This window comes from Physeter macrocephalus, chromosome 11, assembly GCF_002837175.3.
Source record: "Physeter macrocephalus isolate SW-GA chromosome 11, ASM283717v5, whole genome shotgun sequence".
In the NCBI taxonomy this organism is placed as follows: Eukaryota; Metazoa; Chordata; class Mammalia; order Artiodactyla; family Physeteridae; genus Physeter; species Physeter macrocephalus.
This window is the reverse complement of record NC_041224.1, coordinates 177,735,603-177,756,082: the sequence shown is the minus strand read 5'-3', so window position 1 is coordinate 177,756,082 and position 20,480 is coordinate 177,735,603. Positions and strand designations below refer to the sequence as shown.

At 45.0% G+C, this 20,480-nt stretch overlaps 1 protein-coding gene across 1 annotated transcript in view; it reads right to left on the bottom strand.

Moving 5' to 3' along the window:
- The window catches only part of EVL (Enah/Vasp-like), a 162,188-nt gene extending 150,147 nt beyond the window's left edge, over positions 1-12,041 (bottom strand). Inside the window, exon 1 of the mRNA XM_028496387.2 lies at positions 11,585-12,041. Coding sequence (XP_028352188.1) covers positions 11,585-11,589 — 5 coding nt within the window. The 5' untranslated portion in view covers positions 11,590-12,041. The remainder of the gene's footprint in view (positions 1-11,584) is intronic.
- Between the last annotated feature and the right edge of the window lie 8,439 nt (positions 12,042-20,480).

The following is a 20,480-nucleotide window of genomic DNA, read 5'->3' as shown; positions in this document are numbered from 1 at the left end:
TTTTAAAGTCTATTTTGTCTGATATGAGAATTGCTACTCCAGCTTTCTTCTGATTTCCATTTGTATGGAATATCTTTTTCCATCCCCTCACTTTCAGTCTGTATGTGTCCTTAGGTCTGAAGTGGGTCTCTTGTAGACAGCATATATACAGGTCTTGTTTTTGTATCCATTCAGCCAGTCTATGTCTTTTGGTTGTGATGTTATTTTTTAACTTTTCACCTTTTCTTGCTCTTAAAAGGACCAAAACACTGCCAGAAGTAGAACCCCCCCAATCCAATACAACTTAACGCGTTTAAAACTGAACCAAACGGCAACTTTCTAACATAAATCACTCATAATTTAATTCAAGTCTTCTCTAGTTGGTCTCTACAACTTCTGCAGTTCTGAAATTTCAGTTTTTCCCAGGAGACTAACCAAATTAGGGGATGAAGCAATGTGGAGTGTGAGAAAATAGAGATTAGGCATTACTGTTGACTAACAGAAAACCATAAAGCCCGAATTCAAACAAACCATTAATCAAAAGTGATGTCATCATGCACTGTAATCCAAAATCTAACACGCCTTATGGCTGGAGGCGTGGAGCTCCCCTCATAACATGAGAGAGCTGAAAACTCCTAGGCACAGAGCCTGACACAGCACGGATACGCAAGGAATGGCAGTCCCTGGTGCCCCTGCTCCTCCTCTCCTGTTTCCCCCTGATCCCTACCTAGAGGTGGGCTGACACTGAATGCAGGCTGAAATTTCAGCATAGTCCCGCTGTCTCACTACAACGTCTCAGGCTCATTCCCAAGTTTTTGCTGTACTGAATAGGAGGAACTAGGGTCGAGGTCATGAAAATGAACCCGTGAATCAAGAGAGCAAATGCTCTTGCCTACTTCTGCCTATAACTAAAGAGGAAACCATGGGTGAAGAAGAGTGAAAAATAAGAGCAGAACTGCGAGACAAGAAATCTGAGCTTCATGCTCCTAATACCTCACTGCCTGTGAGACCTAGGCAAGTGGCCTCTGGAGTCTGTGTCCATTTTCTCATCTGAGAAATACGGGGCTCATGCATCAGTCAACAAACACTTACTGAGCACTTACTACATTCCAAAAAACCAGCCCCAGTCTTGAAACTCAGGACTAGGTCAGCAGTTCTTAACTGTGGAGGCACACTTAAATAACCTAGAGATTTCAAATGCAACAACAACAAGACACCTCATCCCAGATTAATGGACTCTCTAAGGTAGGGCCCGGGCATCAGGCGGAGGATGGGGAAGAGGGCCTTTTCAACTGTTTCTGATGCCCAGTGAGGGTTAAAAACCACTGGACTTAGAGAATTTCTAAGTTTCTGAATCTAACTTTCTATGGTTTGACAAATGAGTATTTTTTACAGGTCAAAACCCTCCAAAATAAACCAGTTTCATTAATACTTTGGAGGGAGAATGACCGAGCGGGTGCTTCGACTGTGCTGACAATCCTAGCCCGAGGGGTCACATTGCCTGTTAAGTGTCCTCCAGCCTCACAGATGCCTCCTTGGATTCATATTCAAAAGCCACACATGTCATGTTATAAGAGAGAATTCTCCCTGAGGGGCAGACAGATGCCTGACTCATGCCATTCTGGATTTGTTCCCTTGGATTAAAGCACTGTTTGGTCATTCATGATTTCTGTCATATCTGTTTAACAGGAGTGCTATCAACTAATCTTCTTCTTTAAAATCAACTCACTAGAGCGGTAAGAGAGTATTAGCCCTACTAAATATTAAAACACATTATAGAACCTCTTTAATCAAAAGTGAGGTATTGACACTTGAATAAATGCAGACCAAGGGAACATAACAGAAAATCCAGAAATAGGTCAAATTAATTAAATATGACAAAGGACAGAATCTCAAAACACTGGGAGAAAATGGAATTTTAAAATAATTAACTAATTAATTTGGTTGTGCTGGGTCTTAGTTGCGGCGGGGGCTCCTCAGTTCTGGCTCGTGGGCTCCTTAGTTGTGGCTCACTGGCTCCTTAGTTGCAGCACGTGGGCTCCTTAGTTCCAGCAGGCGGGCTCCTTAGTTGTGGCATGTGTGAACTCTTAGTTGCGGCATGCGTGTGGGATCTAGTTCCCTGACCAGGGATTGAACCTGGACACCCTGCATTGGGAGTGTGGAGTCTTACCCACTGCACCACCAAGGAAGTCCCAGAAAATGAAATTTTTAATAAGGGGTATTGGGATAACTGAAAAACCAGATGGAAAAGGTTAAAATTGGATCCATCTCTCACAGCATATATTTAATTCCAAATGGATCAAAGATTTAAAAGTTTGAAAAAGAAAAAAGAAAAGAAACGGTACAAGTACTAGAAAAAACATAGGTGAATTCAAGCTGGTATCACAGAAAACTTTCGAGCCATGACTGAAAATCAAGAAGCAGTGAGTAAAAAAAAATTTGAAAAGAAGTAATCCCCACAAAATCACGTGCATTAAGCACCTAGTCTGCATCATTTCAGCTCCTCCTGCCTTACCTGTTTCTTATTCTAGCCACCCCTGAGGTAACCAGTTTTGCCCGGGCTCTGACCTGTGTCCAGTCCCTGCTGCGGCCCCAGGGGGCTGCCACGTGAGCCCTCTCAGTACCCACTGAGAACATCACCATGTACAGGGGCAATTAATGCCCCATGGAGCAATCCTTTGCCAAATGGAGACAGTAGCTAATGGGTATAGGCTTCTTTCTCCCTTCGGCCCCCACAAATATCAATCCTGTGCTCTCCTCCAAACACACAGGAGCCTTCATCTCGGGTACAGTTTTCTGGGGAACCCCGTTAAAATACCACTAATTTGATGCACTGATTTTCTTCTAATACACAAAAATAACTACCTAATTATTAAAATTTTAAAAGCACTCATCAGAAGGAGCACAACTCCCTACTCCTTAAGTGTGAGCTATGACTAGTGACCGTCTTGAAAAGAAGATAGTATGAAAAGGGGAATAAACAAGTAACTTCACAATGATGAAACCTGACAAACACTGCTTCAGCCAGGTGATCAAGGTCGACATCCACAGTGATACATCACGCTGCAGTACCTACCCTCTGTAACATGGAATGGAACGTCACTTTATCTCTGCGATCTTCCTGCCTGAAACTTAACAACCCCAGGCTAACCATGAGAAAAACATGAAATAAATTCCAATAGAAGGGCATCCTACGATATACCTAAACAAGTACTCCTCAAAATAGTAAAGATCTTCAAATATTAAAGACAGTCTGAAAAACTATCCACAGCAGAGGGGTCTAAGGAGATTTAACAACTAAATGTAATGTGGTATCCTGGATCAGACCTTGGAACAGAAAAAGGACATTAGGTAAAAAACAAGCAAACTTGAATATACTATGGACTTCAGCTAATAATATTGTATCAATATTAGTTTACTAAGTATAACAAATGTACCACGTAAGATATTAGTAACAGGGGAAACTATATATGTGGAGAGTGTATGGGAACTCTCTGTACTATCTGCTCAACTTTTCCATAACTCTAAAATTGTTTAAAAATATAAAGTCTATTAATAAAAACAGGATAAAAAAAGATTTATGAAAAGCATTCCTCCATCCCTGGCAATGGGGCCTGGGATCTGCATTTTGGAAGGACATACACACAGGGATTCCCATGCACATTAAAGTTCGAGAAACATCAGGGACATCGAGAGTTACAGTGCACAATGTCCTTACAAAGAAAATTCAGGAAAAAAAAATCCATCCACACATCAATAAACAAATCCTGTCTCCTGGTAGTGGTATGGAAACACCAGATGAAAGCACTGTCACCCAGTAACTCATTAACTCATTAAGCACATAATGAAAGAGTTTTCATCTTGGATGCCAGCTTCACTCATTTGGGAGCTGCTTTGAATGCGGTACTTGGAAGGACCCATGACAAAGCAGAATGAATGTCATGATTTACTACCCATTTTACGTACAAGTGGCAGCATCAATATTCATTAAGCATCTACCAATTGCCAGGCACGGCGCTAGGCTCTAGGGACCCAACAGAGATGGAAACAAGCATAATCCTTTATGAAGTATAGGAGGAAAAAGATAAGTAATTATAAATATAAAAAGTAACAACAACAACAAAAAAAGTAACTGAGGGACTTTCCTGGCCGTTCAGTGGTTAAGACTCCGTGCTTCCAATGCAGGCGGCATGGGTTTGATCCCCGGTCAGGGAATTAGGATCCCACATGCCACGCAGCGTGGCCAAAAATAAAATAAAATAAAATAACAGAAGAGGAAATATGGAATGCCACAGAGGCAAATAATCAGGAAGGGCCATCAGCCAGGGTCAGAGTCAAGGTCTGCCTCCCTGAGGAAGTGACATTTAAGCTAAGATTTGAAGGCTAAGAACTTAGCAAGGTGAAGAGGAAAAGGAAGTAGTTGAACTCTGGTCAACTCATGAATTCGTCCATCAGACCTTTTCTTACTTAAGGATCCTTGGGAGGAGAATGAAGAAGACAAGATCAGAGCCACAGACACAGCTCCACAGAGAGAGCCCAGAGAGGAGGCAGCACCCAGAGAGAGTTTAAGGTGCTGGAAGCTTTACAGAGGGGCCCAGGGCAGATATATGACAAGGGGGAGGACTGGAGAAGGTGAGTAAGAGGCTTCCAAAACGAAGCCCTTGTAAGGGGCGTTGCCCATCTCCGCTAGACACTCAGACGACGTGTCACACTGGCTCCTACTGCCCTTTCTGCTACCACCTCCATGACTTTCACAACTAACTGCTCAACTGCAGTAACTATTTCTTAATCTAAATTTCCTGGTACAATGATCTCCTCTACCCCAAAATACCATGCCTCCTGTTTTGTGTTTATTTCAGTAGTTCTATTTTGCCTCTTTTACAGAGAATGGCCCTGAATCATTTTTAGAAGTTGAAGCATCAATAGCAACTGTGGTTTCTAAACCAAAAAATTATCACATATGGTAGAGAACTTATATAGCAATCTGACAAAAGGGCAGAATATCTGAAATCAGAATTGTCCCAGATCTTTCCGGGTTCATCTCCTTCACAGACATAACAAATTGAGGTGGGGGAAGTAAACAGCTAACCTTTACTGAACACCGTAAGCCAAGAACTTTCTATGTATTCTCATTTGATCCTCACAAAACTCTGAGAAAGAAGTAGGGTTATCCTCATTTATATGTGAGAAAAGTGTCAGTTCATAAAGGTTAAGTAATTTGCTCAAAGTCAGTCAGCTGGTAAGGAGTGGCTCTGGGGCAGAATCCAGGTCTATTAGACTCTGAAACCCAGGCTGTTTAGAATACAAGGGACAAATGTGGCCTAACGCACTATTATAAAAAGAAAAAGGTCATTCACATTCCTACGTTAAGTCCAAACCCAGAAGCAGAAGATGCCTTTCCCACAGCCTTAAAGACAAAGACAATCCATCTTCAAACATAGTAGCTATAGAGGACTTGAGAACAGGGCTCCCCCCACTGGCAAGCAGATGCAACCACACCATTTACTTCTGATTCCTCTCCCAGTCCTTTGCTTTTTGGGAGGGGATCCTCCAATTTAAGACCAGGAATAAAGTTCCTTTCATTAACTTTATCTTTCTCTCTTCTTTGCTTAAAATTTATCAACAGCCTTTGGTTCCAGTAATAATACTATTTTGCTAACTTATCTTAAGGAAATAATCAGAGACGTACCCTAAGATTTATGTTCAGACATTATCATCGTATTATTTACAATGATGAAATCCTAAAAACAAAGCTAACTGTCCCAAACTTGAGGTACTGGTAAATAAATTATGGTATATCATCTGATAGACTATTATGCAGCTATTTTAAATGTTTTCAAAGAACATTTAACGAAGGGGAAATGCATATATGTTGAATGTAAAATGCCCAATACGAATACACAGTATAGTATCAATTTTGTGAAAATGTTACACTTACACGTGAAAAAGATAAAGAGACTATACCCCATGTTTAATGGGTTATCTCTAAACAGCAGGATCAATGCTGATTTTTATTGTCTTCTTTATACTTTCTATGTTTTCAAATTCTCCACATTCAATATATACTACATTTAAACCAGAAAAATAAAAACTGCCACTAGAAGTCATTTCTATGAGGCCTTCTCCTTTCAGGCTAAGACAGAGAAAAAGCTGTTTGCTGAGGGGACCACGGTCCTTCCCACCCCACCCTGACGTCAGCTGGAGGTGCTCTTCTCTAAGTTATCGTCACACTATTAAGGCACTTATGACATTCACTTAACTTGGAGTCACCAAGCTTATAGTCTACCGCAAGGTTCAAACCTGGGTAGTATACAGATTACCTTTAAAGGGAAAAAACATCTTCATGTGAAACAATGCCAATTTATTTTCATGTAGCTTATTTATGTGCAATTATAAAACTAAGTTTAAATTTCTTATGTTTATGTAACTAGATACAAACAAAACTACCAAACCAGCAAAATTCAGAAGGACATTACTTTAATAAAAAGATGACGTTGCTCATATTAAAAATCATCACTCACAAGGTAAATATAGTAACGGTACAGGTCTAAAAACAGACAGAACAACCGAAGAGAGCTGAAGGTACACAAACAGAAGCGCCACAACCCCATAGCTGGTCTCCCGAACACAACTTCCAAAGATACCTGGAGGAATGCTCCCCTGCCCCTATCCTGCAGCAATAAGCTCTGAGACGTACTTGTGTTAGCTAGCGCTGGCTAACTGTGGTGTGTGAAGACTGTGTCTCTGCTTGGGTATCTCATGCTGTACCCTGTAACTGCACTGCATTCTGCAGAACTCCAAATTGATAAAGTGCCCTTGGCCCAGATGAGGTAGCTCCCTGGCACATAACCAGACCTGTGAGATGGTCGGCTGGCCATGCCTTACACACACAAGGCTGGCCCTGGCGGGGGCAGGCAAGCTTTCCAAAGATTGGAGGTGATCCTGCCTCAGACGTTACCATGCAGCCCTGGAGAGGATTCTGGAATTTGCATGTTTGTTCTGCCATCTAACTTAGAAAACATTCCTGATACCTCTGCCATATATCTACTAATATAATCAAGTATCTGATCAGCAATTTTGAAGAAAAACGTAATTTTGATCTTTACCTCATATTCCAGACAATTTGAAGGATGAACTTTTGTGAAATTTTACATATAAAGGAGAAAACAACTTAATACTTACCAAACTACTAGACAAATGCTAAAACATAAGAAATGATGAAAAAATCACAAAGAAAATGACTTGATAACACAAAAGTCTTAAACTTCTATATATCAAATCTTTAAAAGATAAAAGGCAGAGGGGGAAAACATTCACAGAAGAGAACCTTCCCAACAGATAAGTGGCTAAAGTATATAAGCAGAAATATATTGTATACTGTGTATGTGGGCATCTTTGTTTTTAAGTAGAAAAAGGATGCAGAAAGGGATTTAGTAAATTTTTGTAAATCTTTTAGGGATAGAGACTATTTGGGGGAGGGGAGGTTTGGCCCCTTCTACCTCCTTACCACCAAATCCAGTATCAGGCAATGGTAAGGCCTCGAAAAATGATTTCTGAATGAGATATGAGAATACATAACGTCTCTTAGGAAAAGGGAAATAAGAATTCAGGCAATAGTCTAGAAAATTAAGAAAAACTCAGACACAGCCTTAATTATCCAAGTCAGCAAAACAGTGACTTGGATAATTCACCATGTCCACATATTTTAGCAAAACTAAAATATGTGGACATGTGCCTCAAATGTTCAGTTTAGTTGTTAGAATGCACCTCTAGCCCTATGTCTTTCTGAGACACTCCTGAAAAGCGTCAGTTTAGAGGCTCCATTTCAGACCATTTTCAAAACATCATATCTATGTGCTCTCATGAGATTATCTAGGAAGAAAAATGTATCATTTTCATTAAAAAAATTCAGACTGAACAAAAAAGAAAGTATTTTTCACAGATGACCCACATTGCTTATAAATATCCAAATCAAATGAATTGACAACAGAGGTAATGATGAACAGAACTCCTCGACTCATTCAGGCCCATTGGCAAAAGCCATGTACCTCAAGAGGTACAGGTAAATATACACGTATAGATGCTGAACTACAAACAGTCTGCAACAGAGAACCATGTTAAACTGTTAGCAGCGTTTTAAAAAAAAAATCTGTGTAAAGAAAAAGGGTAACTGAATGACTCATTTTGAAAAAAGTATTTTAAAACTTTCATTTCTATATCCATGCCTTGTCATTTGATCCCCAAAAATGGGATCTGAGAATACTATTATGTCAATATTGATCAAAAAATGAAATGTTCTACTCAAGTGGGCCAAGAAAGGGGTAATTTTTATCAAATAAACAATTAAGGAAATCAAGACAGGAGAGAGAAATGAATATTAAAAGAAGAGAGGAAAGCACCTGCTTCCAAAATCCTTTGCTTTACAGTAATGATCTGCCATTTTTTTCAATTAATTACATATTAAGAGGAAATAAAGATTTATTCTTAAAGTTATCTTGATTCTAAGTGCATTTCACAAACTGAAATGATCTAATATAGTTATAACACACAAAAATTGGTGTTGTTATTCTCCACAGCTTCTGTAACCAGGTAGCTTGAGTCTCTTCCGAAATTGAATATTGACTCAAACTGCTCCTAACATGCATACATCAGGGACTTTTACTTCCAGTAAACATGAACTTCGTAAATCAGAACAATCCTCCAGCTGAAAAGAACTAGAAAAGCAGGGAAAAAAACAGAATAAATATCTGCTTGGAGGCCTGGAGGAAGAAGGGCTGTCAGAGGCTCAGGGAGGTGAGTTCAGTATTTGGGGCTACTTTTCCCTGGAGATGTCTGCCAACTTTGAAGGGAATCCTAAAAGTTTGGCTTTAGGTTGGAGGGTAAAGGTCCTGGTGAAGAGCTGAACATGAGCACTAAAGGTGAACAGAACAGGATGGCTCTCACAAGGACTGGAGCTCAGCTTAGGAACAGCCCAATTCCTTGAGACTACACTGAAGTGACCCCAGATTATAAGTGCCCCATTTGTCTGACAGAAGCATATGTGAATTATCTCTGGAAGAGAAAAACATCTTCTTAGCCCTCAAATTATTTCTACAAACAATTCTGCAAATATGATGTCCAGCATGGAATTAAAAAACAAAAACAACTAGGCACAAAAGGAGATAAGACAATATGAATGAAAACCAAGAGAAACAGACGTTGGAAATGACTCACAAATACTGCCATAATTGGACAAACATTAAGATAATTACACATACTATATTCAAGGAGATGAAAGACAATATTGATAATTTTGGCAGACAGCTGGACACTATAAAAAGAAAAGCAAATGGAAATTAAAGTATCAAAAAATATATAATAACTGAAATTAAAAAGTCAATTGATAGGAAGGATAAGTGAGGAGATAACCAGAATGAAGGACAAAGAGACAAACAGAAAACACAGAAGGAAGGTTAAGAAAACTCAGAAAGAAGATACAGTGAAATAGCCTAACATGTATAATGGTAGCCCCAGAAGGAAAGGTGAGGGAGAATGGGGCAGAAGCAATATTTGAAGTCCTAATGGCTCATGACTTCCAAAACTAATGAGAGACATAAAGCCAAAGACTCAAGAAGCCCTAAGTTATAAAAAAAAAAAAAAAAAAATTCATACTAAGGACAGCACAGAAAAAACTGCTGAAAACCAAACACAGAACATTTTAAAAGCAGCCAGAGAAAAAGACGACTTTCAAAGAACGACAGACAAGTTACTTCTCAACAGAAACAATCCAAGTCAGAGACAATGAGGTATCTTTAAAGTGCTAAAAGAAAGCAACGGTAAACCAAGAATTCTGTAACTACTGAAAAGACCCTTCTAAAATGGAGGGAAATGTTCTAAAATTAGATTGTGGTAAGGGTTTCGTAACTCTGTGAAAATACTAAAAACCACCAAACTCCATACTCTAAATGGGTAAATTTTATGGTATGTGAATTATATCTCAATAAATCTGTTTTTTTTCAAATGAAGGATAAATAATGACATTTGCAAAAAAAACACTGTAAGAATCTGTCACCAGCAGACCTGCACGAGGAATTCTAAAGGGTATTCCTCAGATGGAAAGAAATGATCCCAAATGGAAGACTGGAAGATGATAAAGGTGGCACTGCAGAACTATGGAGAAAAGATGACCTTTCTGATAAACAGTACTGAATAAATGGTTCTGCTAAATATAAAATTTGACCACTTTTTCACAAGTTACACAAAAGTCACAAGTGGACTGTAGATCTTAATTTGAAAGGCAGAACAGTAAGATTTTTAGAAGATGTCATAGGAAACTATCTTCTTGACTTTGGAATAGAACTCCTACAAATTAGGAAGAAAAAGACATGTAAACCCCAAACGAAAACACTTTTGAACAGGCACTTCATAAAAGAGGATACCAAATAAACATGAAAAGATGTTCAACCTCATCAGTCAGCAAGAAACTGCAATCCGAAACCACAATGGGATACCTCACCAGGATGGCTGCACATTCACCAGGATGGCTAAAATGTAAGTGTTGACAAGTGTTGACAAGGACATGGAGCACGAGAACTCTCATACATTTGCTGGTAGGAGTGTAAATTGGTATAAACACTTTAGAAACTTGGTGTTATCTCCTAAAGTTGAAGATATGGGTATCTTTTGACCTAGAAGTTCCACTGCTGGGTATATACCCAACAGAAATGAATGTACCAGGAGATGTATAACAGTATTCAAAACAGCATGATTATTAATAGTCTAAAGCTAGAGACAATTCAAATGTCTACCAATACCAGAATAGTTACACTGTAGTATTTCATACAGTGGAATACTATAGATTAATAAAAATGGACAACGGTTACAACATAATGGATGAATCTCAGAAGCATGTTGAGTGAAAACGCCGGACACAAATGAATATATATTTCATTAGTATTTCATTTATATAAAGATCACAAAACAGTCAAAATGAAACGACAGACACTATAGTTTTTATGGGATATACGTTTGGAAGGTAAAATCACACAGACAAAAGGCAAGGACGTGATCACCCCCCAAAAGTCAGGATTGGGTTACCTCTGGAGAGAGAACTCCGAGCTCCTGGGTGCTGGCAATGTTTTTTCTCGAACTGGTAACCACCAGTCCCCCTGGCTGGGTGATAAAACCAATAAGTGGTACATTGCGGGTCTTGCACTTGACCGGCGTGCAAGAAGAAAGGAGACGGGGACAAGAAAAAGGGAGCAGAAGCGGGCAGGCAGCTCCAGGTGGAAGGAAACGACCGCTTAACGTGTAAGCTCCGGAGAGCTGACACAGGGAGGCTTTGACCAAGGGTACAGAGCCGCGGGGAGGGAGGTCGGAGGGGCTCCCGGCCGGGCGCGGCCACACCTGCCGCGGGGTCGGCCTCCCCACGCGAGCCCCAGGCCCCACGTGTGCCTCCCGCGAGCTGCAAAGGCCGGCACCGCCCGCTGCTTCCAGAAGGCCGCCCACCCCGACTCCCCCAGACCCTCTCACGGCCCCCCACGCCCCCACGGTGCTCCCGAAGCCCGCCCAGCGCTCCGGACGCCGCCCGCCCGGCCTCCCCACGCCCAGGCGCCCGCCGACTCACCTCATTGTCGCTGCCGGGGCGGGCGCGCGGGGCCGGGGGCGCGGCGCGGGGCGCGGGGCGTTAGCGGGGCAGCCGGCCCCGGGCGCGGCGGCTCCGCGTCTCGCTGGGCTGCGGGGGGCAGCGAGGGCTCATCTTCTCGGGGCTGGCGTCCGGGCCGCTAGCTGCGGGGACGGGCTGCGGCGGCGGCGCCTGACAGCTGGGCCCCGGCCCCTGCCATCTTGGCGGGCGCGTGCCCGGGCCGCCGGGTGCGCACGCCGCCGGGGGGAGGGGAGTGGAGGGGAGGGGACGAGCGTCGCCCGGGTCCCTCCGGCCGGGGGAGCGTGCGCCCGCCCGAGACTCGGGGCGCGGTCCCCGGGCGGGCGCGGGCGGCTGCGAGGCCGCCGACGGAGAGGCGAGAGGGCGCGCGCGGGCAAAGTCAGCCCGCGAGTCGCGCGCGGTGGCCCAAGCCCGACACAAAAGGCGCGGGGCCCCACCGCCCGCGCCTCCAGGAGAGCTGAGCCGGGTTCTGTGAGGGGCGGGGCGGAACCTCGGGGGGCGGGTAGTGGAGGGGAGGGGGCGAGCGTCGCCCGGGTCCCTCCGGCCGGGGGAGCGTGCGCCCGCCCGAGACTCGGGGCGCGGTCCCCGGGCGGGCGCGGGCGGCTGCGAGGCCGCCGACGGAGAGGCGAGAGGGCGCGCGCGGGCAAAGTCAGCCCGCGAGTCGCGCGCGGTGGCCCAAGCCCGACACAAAAGGCGCGGGGCCCCACCGCCCGCGCCTCCAGGAGAGCTGAGCCGGGTTCTGTGAGGGGCGGGGCGGAACCTCGGGGGGCGGGTCATGAGGGCCCGGCCGGGCCGCAAGGGGCGGGGCTTCGAAGGAAGGGTGCTCAGTGAGGGGCGGGGAGGAGCTCCGAGAGCGGGGTGGGCCTGGCGGATGTGAGAGGGGCGGGGCTTAGAAGAAAGAGCGATCCGTGAGGGGCGGGGCCGAGGAGGAGGGCAGGGCCCAAAGTGGGCGGGGCGCTGGCGCGGCACGTGGAGCGCTGTGTCGCCCTCCCCGCGCGGGGTGCCTCTCTTAACTACAAAGGCAGCTGAGCGCGCCGGCGTCCGTGCGATTTGGCCGGAGGAGTCCACCTTCCCCGGCCCTGCGGCGTACCCAGCCTGCTCCGAGGCAGTGAGCAACCCCCTCTCTTTGTAAATAAAGAGCCAAGGCTGGGACGGGGAGTCGTATCTTTGAGGCAATATCAACAGCTGAAGGATCTCCCAGTCCAAAAAAGCCCCACCTGGCGCCTGCAAACCACAGCTCGTGAAAAATCACATCGACTGCACGAGGTCGTCCAGGTTTTCTCTGGTTGTTAAATCCCCAACCTTCCTAAAGGTTAGCCATCCTCATAGCTGGCTGGAAACCCTAAACCCTCAGAGTCACTTCTCACTTCTAATTAGACACAGTTCGTCATGCTTTCTCAGTATCGCCACTAATGCTCCCACTCCCCTCTATCACAGCAACAATGAAATCGTATCTACCTTTTAAAAAATTGCCTCTGAGCCAAGAGCACATCAAGCGTTAAGCGGTTTCTGGCATATCGTAGGAGGGCAGCGAAGGGTCGCTATTCTACTCCTGGCCCAGAGTGAGAAGAGTGGTTTTGCCCAAGATACAGGAAGCGGTGGAGTCAGTTCTCAAGCCGAGGTTTTTCTGACTCAAAATCCCAGTGTGCCCATCCATTCTTTTTTTTAAAAAATAAATTTATTTATTTTCAGTTGCCTTGGGTCTTCACTGCTGCACGCAGGCTTTTTCTAGTTGTGGCGAGCAGGGGCTACTCTTCGTTGCGGTGCACGTGCTTCTCATTGCTTGCTGCGGAGCACAGGCTCCAGGGCGGGCGGGCTGAGGTGCTCCGCGGCACGTAGGCTCTTCCCGGGCCAGAGCTCGAGCCCGTGTCCCCTGCATCGGCAGGCGGATTCTTAACCACTGCGCCACCAGGGAAGTCCCCCATCCATTCTTGTTTGCTGCAGCTGTTCATCATTCTTACACGTTGCAGATTGATCACCCTTCCTCACCATCCACTTGTCCTCAGAGTTCTTTAGCGATTGGCTGTCACATCTCCACTTTCCTTCCCCGATTTCTTTGAGCTGGAGTCTTCAAACTGAAAAGGGCACCTTGGTCCTCTAACAGTCCTGTTAGCAGCCCCAGAGGATTTCAGACCCTCCTAACCTTATTTGTCCCTCTCTTTCCAGGGTCAAGATCGGTCTTTCGGCTACAGAAGAGACTCGTTAGACCCTAAAAATTACTAAAATGGACAAGCCCCAGGTCACTTGGAGATGTCCCAATGTGCTCTGCAGAGGCAGGGTCACCCCTGGTTCATGCATATCAAAGTTCTGTGAGAAGACCCTCCCAGGATATCGGCCTGTTTGTTCCCAGCCTGATTTATTGAAGCATGTGGCGCGCTCTAACCTCTAGATCAAGCACTTTCCCTGCTGTCTTGGACTCTGCAACTGGAAGATTTGCTGGGAGATGTTGATGGCAGACTTCCTATAGAACATTAGCACCAGAGGTGAGGGGGACTTGCCTCCGTCAACCTTTCCTGCTAACTACTAATCTCCTGGAACAATAAAGACATTCAGTTTCCTTTAAGGAGCATCAGAGAACATGGATGCTGTAGGGGACCTGCAAATCCTACGCTTAGTAAAGGGTTTGGCGCACAGAACACTGAGAAAGTTTTAAGTGACCCAACGTCACTCAGTGAATTCACGAAATCAGCCGTGTCAGCCTCCTTGGTAGGTTTCTTCCACGTGATGCTTGTCCGTTAGAGGGCTTCTTGAGCTGCAGAAAGGGCCGGATAGGCAGGTAGGGACCACTTGTGCCCTAAGCTGAGCCCCACTTCCCCATGAATGGGTATTGGTCTTTGTCCGACCAGCCCGAGGATGCCTGGGGAGACACAGCCCTGCGTCTTACTCAGCAGCTCAGACCTCTCTGAGCCTCCATTTCCTGCTGACAGATGGGACTCCTAACGCTGTCTTGCAGGCACTGCTGAGGCTCAGCACGAAGTCAGCTCCCCAAAGATCCTTCCTGCCCTTCTCCAGTGCCTCACGCTCGCAGCTCCTTCCCCTTTCCCTCGACGGTGCAGCACTTAACCCTTCGTCTATTTAGCATCTTTCCCGTTTGCTGAATGAAGGCTTTATTTCTCAAAAGTACATGAATTCATATTTTCCATTCTTCTGCTAAAAAGAAAATTAACATTTCGGGGGGACATGTGGCCCCTGCACGATGTGTATCTGGAAGTCACCAGTTCTTAGATTTGAAAAGATTGCTCACCAAAGTCAGCGACTTTGTATTGGGGTTCGGGACAAGTGGCCAGGCTGACTATCTGTGGGTCAGCTCCGAGGCACTCCTGGACTGGATTTCTCATTCATGGAGGAGGCAGGAAAGATGGGGTTTCTGCTGTATGTTAAGCCCAGGCTAGTCACAGAGCCATAGATACATAATAGAGCTAAAAAGTCCCTAAAGAGTATCTTATCCAACCTCCTTGTCCAGAGGGTGGAGGTGAGGCCCTGAGAGGGCGCAGGGGTGAGTGGATGAAGAGCCTAGCAAACACATTTCTGCAAACGACAAGCCCCAGGACTGCCCACGTTATCCCATGCTCCCTCCCTGTTGCTAGAAGTTTCTCCAGCCTGGAGTCACTGGTGAGGAACCAACTCCACGGATCATCTTCTCCATTACTTGGGGTTGCCAAAACATAGGAATTGCCTCACTCGTCACTAATAATAAAAAGAAACACAGTTGCTTTTGATGATTCACCAAGGAGACCGTGTCTGGGTTATATTAATGAGCCGAGGTAAATTACTAATTCGTGTCAGACACCGAAGTGTCTGCTTCAAAGGGAAGGCAACAGAGGTCTCGGGGAACTTGGGATCACCCGTGACCCTGCAGCCCTTTTTTGAAAATCCCCACTCACACCGTTAATCTCCTTGACCAATTCAGTTATTACCAACAGTTGTTTTCCTTAAATACACCATTTGTTTTCATTCATCCATTCATTGTTTATTGAGCACCTACACATGTCTGCCTCCTCTCACGCCCAGCCCACTGACTCTCTACCTGGCCAGTTATCTTCAACTCCACCCACATGTCACCTCCCCTCCCCACCCCCCAAACACTCGGCACCCCCTCCCACAGGGCTGTAGGCACCATTCTCCGAAAGGCTTCAGGGCTTTGGGCTCCACGCCATCACACCCTTGCCGTCCCGTTCTGGAATGGTCCGTTTACTTGCTGGCCCCCGCACTGGACTGTGAACTTCATGAGAGCAGCAGGCATGTCTTCCGTGCTCATTCCTCTTTGTGCCCCCCACGAGTCTCTTCCCCCCACCCCGCCCCCGAGCTTCTTACAGCACAGAACTGACATGTCATCCTCATCCAGACGGTGCTTGTGTGGGGCGGGGACGAGCCTGCAGGCATTATATTTTGGAAACCAGAGCTCTCGCTTGTGTTCTGGTTGCATCTGGTGGGAAATATATAAGTTGTTCCTGGCCCACCTTGCCTTCCACACACGGAGGTTGGTGTGGGGTTCACAGCTGGAGCTTCTCTTTGACTCAGTCTCTCAGGTTCCTCAGCTCAGAAAGCAACTCTCCTGAAGATTATGTTTCACCCACTTTGAAGGCTCAGGAGGGGACGACTCTTGGGAGAGGAGCCGGCAGTGGCCCTACCGGGGTGACTCCAGCTTTCTGCTGGGGTAACTCAAAGACCTGGACCAATCTAGGGGAAGCTTGGCCAGATGTGTGCATGTTGGGGGCAGGCGGAGGACTTTGGGTACCCATCCAGCAGAGGGCAACTTCTTAGTGCCTGTTTGCACGGGGAGAGGAGCATCGAGGACCCAGGCTGGAGCAGGCCTGCCTTTCTGGAGGAGCCTGGAGCCAAGTCCTACCATCCTGGGCTGCCTGAGTGTTCCCACTTAACAGGATCTTAATGTTCCCGCTTCATTAAATTAAGAAAACTTGGCCAAGGGCATCCCTCAGGCCAGCCTTGCCTGCAATCCTAGAGGGAGCTGCTGATCCCTGGGAAGCCTTTACCCAGGAGCCTGCAGACCTTTGGGAAAGGATGCCCCAGCCAGCTCCTACCCAGGAAGCCCAGCCTCCTTGGCGCTCCCAGCCCCTCATCAGGTCCCAGTGTGGGCGGCTGTTCACCAGTAGCCTGCGGAAGAGACGTCCTGGTTACTTCTCTCCCTGTCGGCTGTCTCACCCCTGCCTTGGAGACCCTGACAGCCAGGCCTCTGTGGGGAACTCATTTCTGCAACAGAGCCGGGAGGCCTGGGCCTCCGAAACCGTGAGCTTGGGAAGTTTAAAGACTGCCATCCCCCCACAAAATGCTCTACCACGCTGAGCAGCCAGAAGGTGACGTGTCTAGAGGAGGGAATGACAGAGGAGTTATCAGGAGAGTCAGGAAGATCTTGCAGAGGAACAATATGAGAACAAAAGATAATTCTTGAGAAGAAAAACCATTACTTCATAATTTAAAAGATTAACTAGAGGCAGGGAAAAACAGAAAAGACACTGATCTAGAACTAGGGTTGGCACACTTTTCTGCAAAGGGCCAGATAGTAAATATGTTTGACTTTTTGCAGACCATTCGGTCTCTGTCACAACTACTCCTCTCGGCCGTCACAGCGTGAAGGCAGCCAGAGACAATCCCTAAACCAATGGATGTGAGTGTGTTCCAATAAAACTTTATTGACAAAAACAGGTGGCAGGCAGGATTGGGCCTGCAATCCAGGGACCTAAAAGATCAGATGAAAAAATTACTTTGTGAAGCAGAGTAAGAAAGAAAGAAATGGAAATTATCATTGGCAAGATAGAGCACGTAAGTGATGGATTCAAGAGATCTAACTTCTAAATAAAGGAGTTCCAAATGGGGTGGAAGGAGGAAAAGCCATAATTGAGGACAAAGTAAGAGTTTTTAAATTGAAAGAGCTCGTCAGAAGACTGGAGGCTTTCCCCTAAGATCAAACAAGACAGGGTTATCGACTCTCACCACTGTTTTCCAAGATTGTACTGGAGGTAATTAGGCAAGGAAAAAAAGGCATTCGATTGGAAAGGAAGAAGTGAAACGATCTCTATCTGCAGATCACATGATCTTGCGTTTAGAAAATCCTAAGTAATCAACTGAAAAACTATTAAAACTAATACATGAGCTCACTAAGGTTGCAGGATGCAAGAGCGATATTCAAAAAATCAATTGTATTTCTATATACTTGCTATGAACAATCTGAAAATTAAATTAAGAAAACAGTTCTATTTGCAATAACATCAAAAAGAATAAAATACTTAGGAATAAATTTAACAAGAGAAGTGTTAAGCCATACACTGAAAACTACAAAAGGTCATTGGAAGAAATTAAAGAAGACCTAAATAAAAGGAAAGACATCCATTCGTGGATTGAAAGACTTAATATTGTTACAAAGGCAACAGTCCGCAGATTGATTGCAAACTCAATGCAATACCCGTCAAAATCTCTTTTTCAGAAATGAGCAAGCTGATCCTAAAATTCATTTGGAAATGCAAAGGACTCAGAACAGCCAAAACAATCTTGAAAAAGAACAAAGGTGGAGGACTCATATTTCCTGACTTCAACATTTATTGAAAAGCATTGGTAATCAAGACAGTGTGGTCCTGGCGTAGATAATATAGATCAATGGAATTGAATTGAGAGTCCAGAAATAAACCCTTATACTTACGTTCAATTAATTTTTGACAAGGGCTCCAAGATAAGTCAATGGAGGAAAGATTAGTCCTCAATAAATGGTGCTGGAACAACTAGACATCCACATACAAACGAATGAAGTTTGGACCCTTTACATCATACACAGAAATTACCTTAAAATAAATCATGGTCCTAAATGTAAGAGCTAAAACAATAAAACCCTTAGAAGGAAACGTGTTTAAATCTTCATAACCTTGGGTTAGGCAACGGCTTCCTAGATATGATCCCAAAGGCACAAAAGCAACAGAAGAAAAAAACAGATAAATTGGACTTGGTCAGCATCTAAAAATTTTGTTGCAAGTGATACCATTAGAGTGAAAACACAACCCACAGAATGGGGGAAAATATTCGCTAACATATATGTGAAAAGAGCCTTGTATCCACACTGTATAATGAACCCTTACCACTCAATAATAAAAATACAAATAAGCCAATTAAAAAGTGGGCAAAGGATCTGAATACATATTTCTCCAAAGAAGATAGAGAAATGGCCAACAGGCAATGAAAAGATGTTCAACCTCATTAGCTATCGGGAAATGCAAATCAAAACTGCAATGAGATACGACTTCACACCCTCTGAGATGGCTATAAATTAAAAATTTTTTAATTAAAAAAGGGAAATAAGTGAGGTTGAAGATGCAGAGAAATTGGAACCCTCATAATTCTGGTGGAATTGTAAAATGATGCAATCTCTTTGGAAAACAGATTGGCAGTTCTTCAAACTGTTCAAAAAAGTTATAATATAACCCAGTAATATAACTCCTAGGTATGTGCCCACGTGAAATAAAAACATATCCACGCAAAAACTTGTGCACAAATGTTCACAGCAGAAGTATTCATAATAGCCCCAAAGTGGAAACAACCCAAATGTCCATCACCTGATGAGTGGATAAACACAGTGGGGTCCCTCCACATACTGGAATGTTAGTGGGCAAAAAAGAGCAACGAAGTACTGACACACGCTACCACGTTGATGAACCTTGAAAATATTACGCCAAGTGAAAGAAACCAGTCACAAAGACCACATATTGTATGATTCCCCTTATAGGAAATGTCCAGAAAAGGTAAATCCGTAGAGACATAAAGTAGTCTAGTGGTTGTCAAGGGCTGGGGCGGGGAGCAGGAAGGGAATAGGGGATAACTATCTGTTACGAACTGAACTGTGTGCCCTCAAAATTCATTTGTTGAAGCACTATACCTGGTACGCCAGAATGTATTTGGAGATAGGACCTTTAAAGAGTTAAGTTAAAATGAGGCCATTAGTATGAGCCCTAATCCAATCTGATTGGTGTCCTTATAAGCAGAGATTAGGACACACAGAGAGACTCTTGGAACAGAGGAGAGGACACCTTGAGAAGCTGGCCGTCTGCAAGCCCAAGAAGAGGCCTCAGAAGGAACCCAACCTGCTGCACCTGGACCTTGGACTTCCAGCCCCCAGAAGAGTGAGGAAATAAATGTCTGTGGTTTAAGCCCCCCAGTCCGTGATATTTTGTTACGGCAGCCCTAGTACACAAATACAATGCCAACTGTCATGGAGTTTCTTTTGGGGTGATGAAAATGTTATAAAATTATACTGTAGTGATGGTTGCACAACTGTGAATATATTAAAAACCATTGAGTGGTATTCCTTAAATGGGTGGATTTTGAGGAATGTGAGTGATATCTCAATAAAGCCGTTTGAAAAGAGAGAGCTCACCAGGCATTTGGGAGGATTGGTGGAGAAAGACACCCACCTAGCCACAATCTGGGAGGAACGGCCTTGTTTACTCTCCCAGGTGGATGATACCCTTGGACAGGACAGGAGTTTAGGCCTGCACTTCTCTTTTCTCAGAGATCTGAACACTTCGAGTTTCAAATGCAGGTAAGAAGCCGAATAACACATCTGTTTCTCCCTTTTACCCAGTGTCTTACTTTCCTGTTGCTGCTGTGCAAATCACCCCAAAGTTGCTGGCTTAAAACAACACATATGGGGACTTCCCTGGTGGCGCAGTGGTTAAGAATCCGCCTGCCAATGCAGGGGACACGGGTTTGAGCCCTGGTCCGGGAAGATCCCACGTGCCGCGGAGCAACTAAGCCCTCGTGCCACAACTACTGAAGCCCGCGCGCCTAGAGCCCGTGCTCCACGGCAAGAGAAGCCACCGCGATGAGGAGCCCGCGCACCAAAACGAAGAGCAGCCCC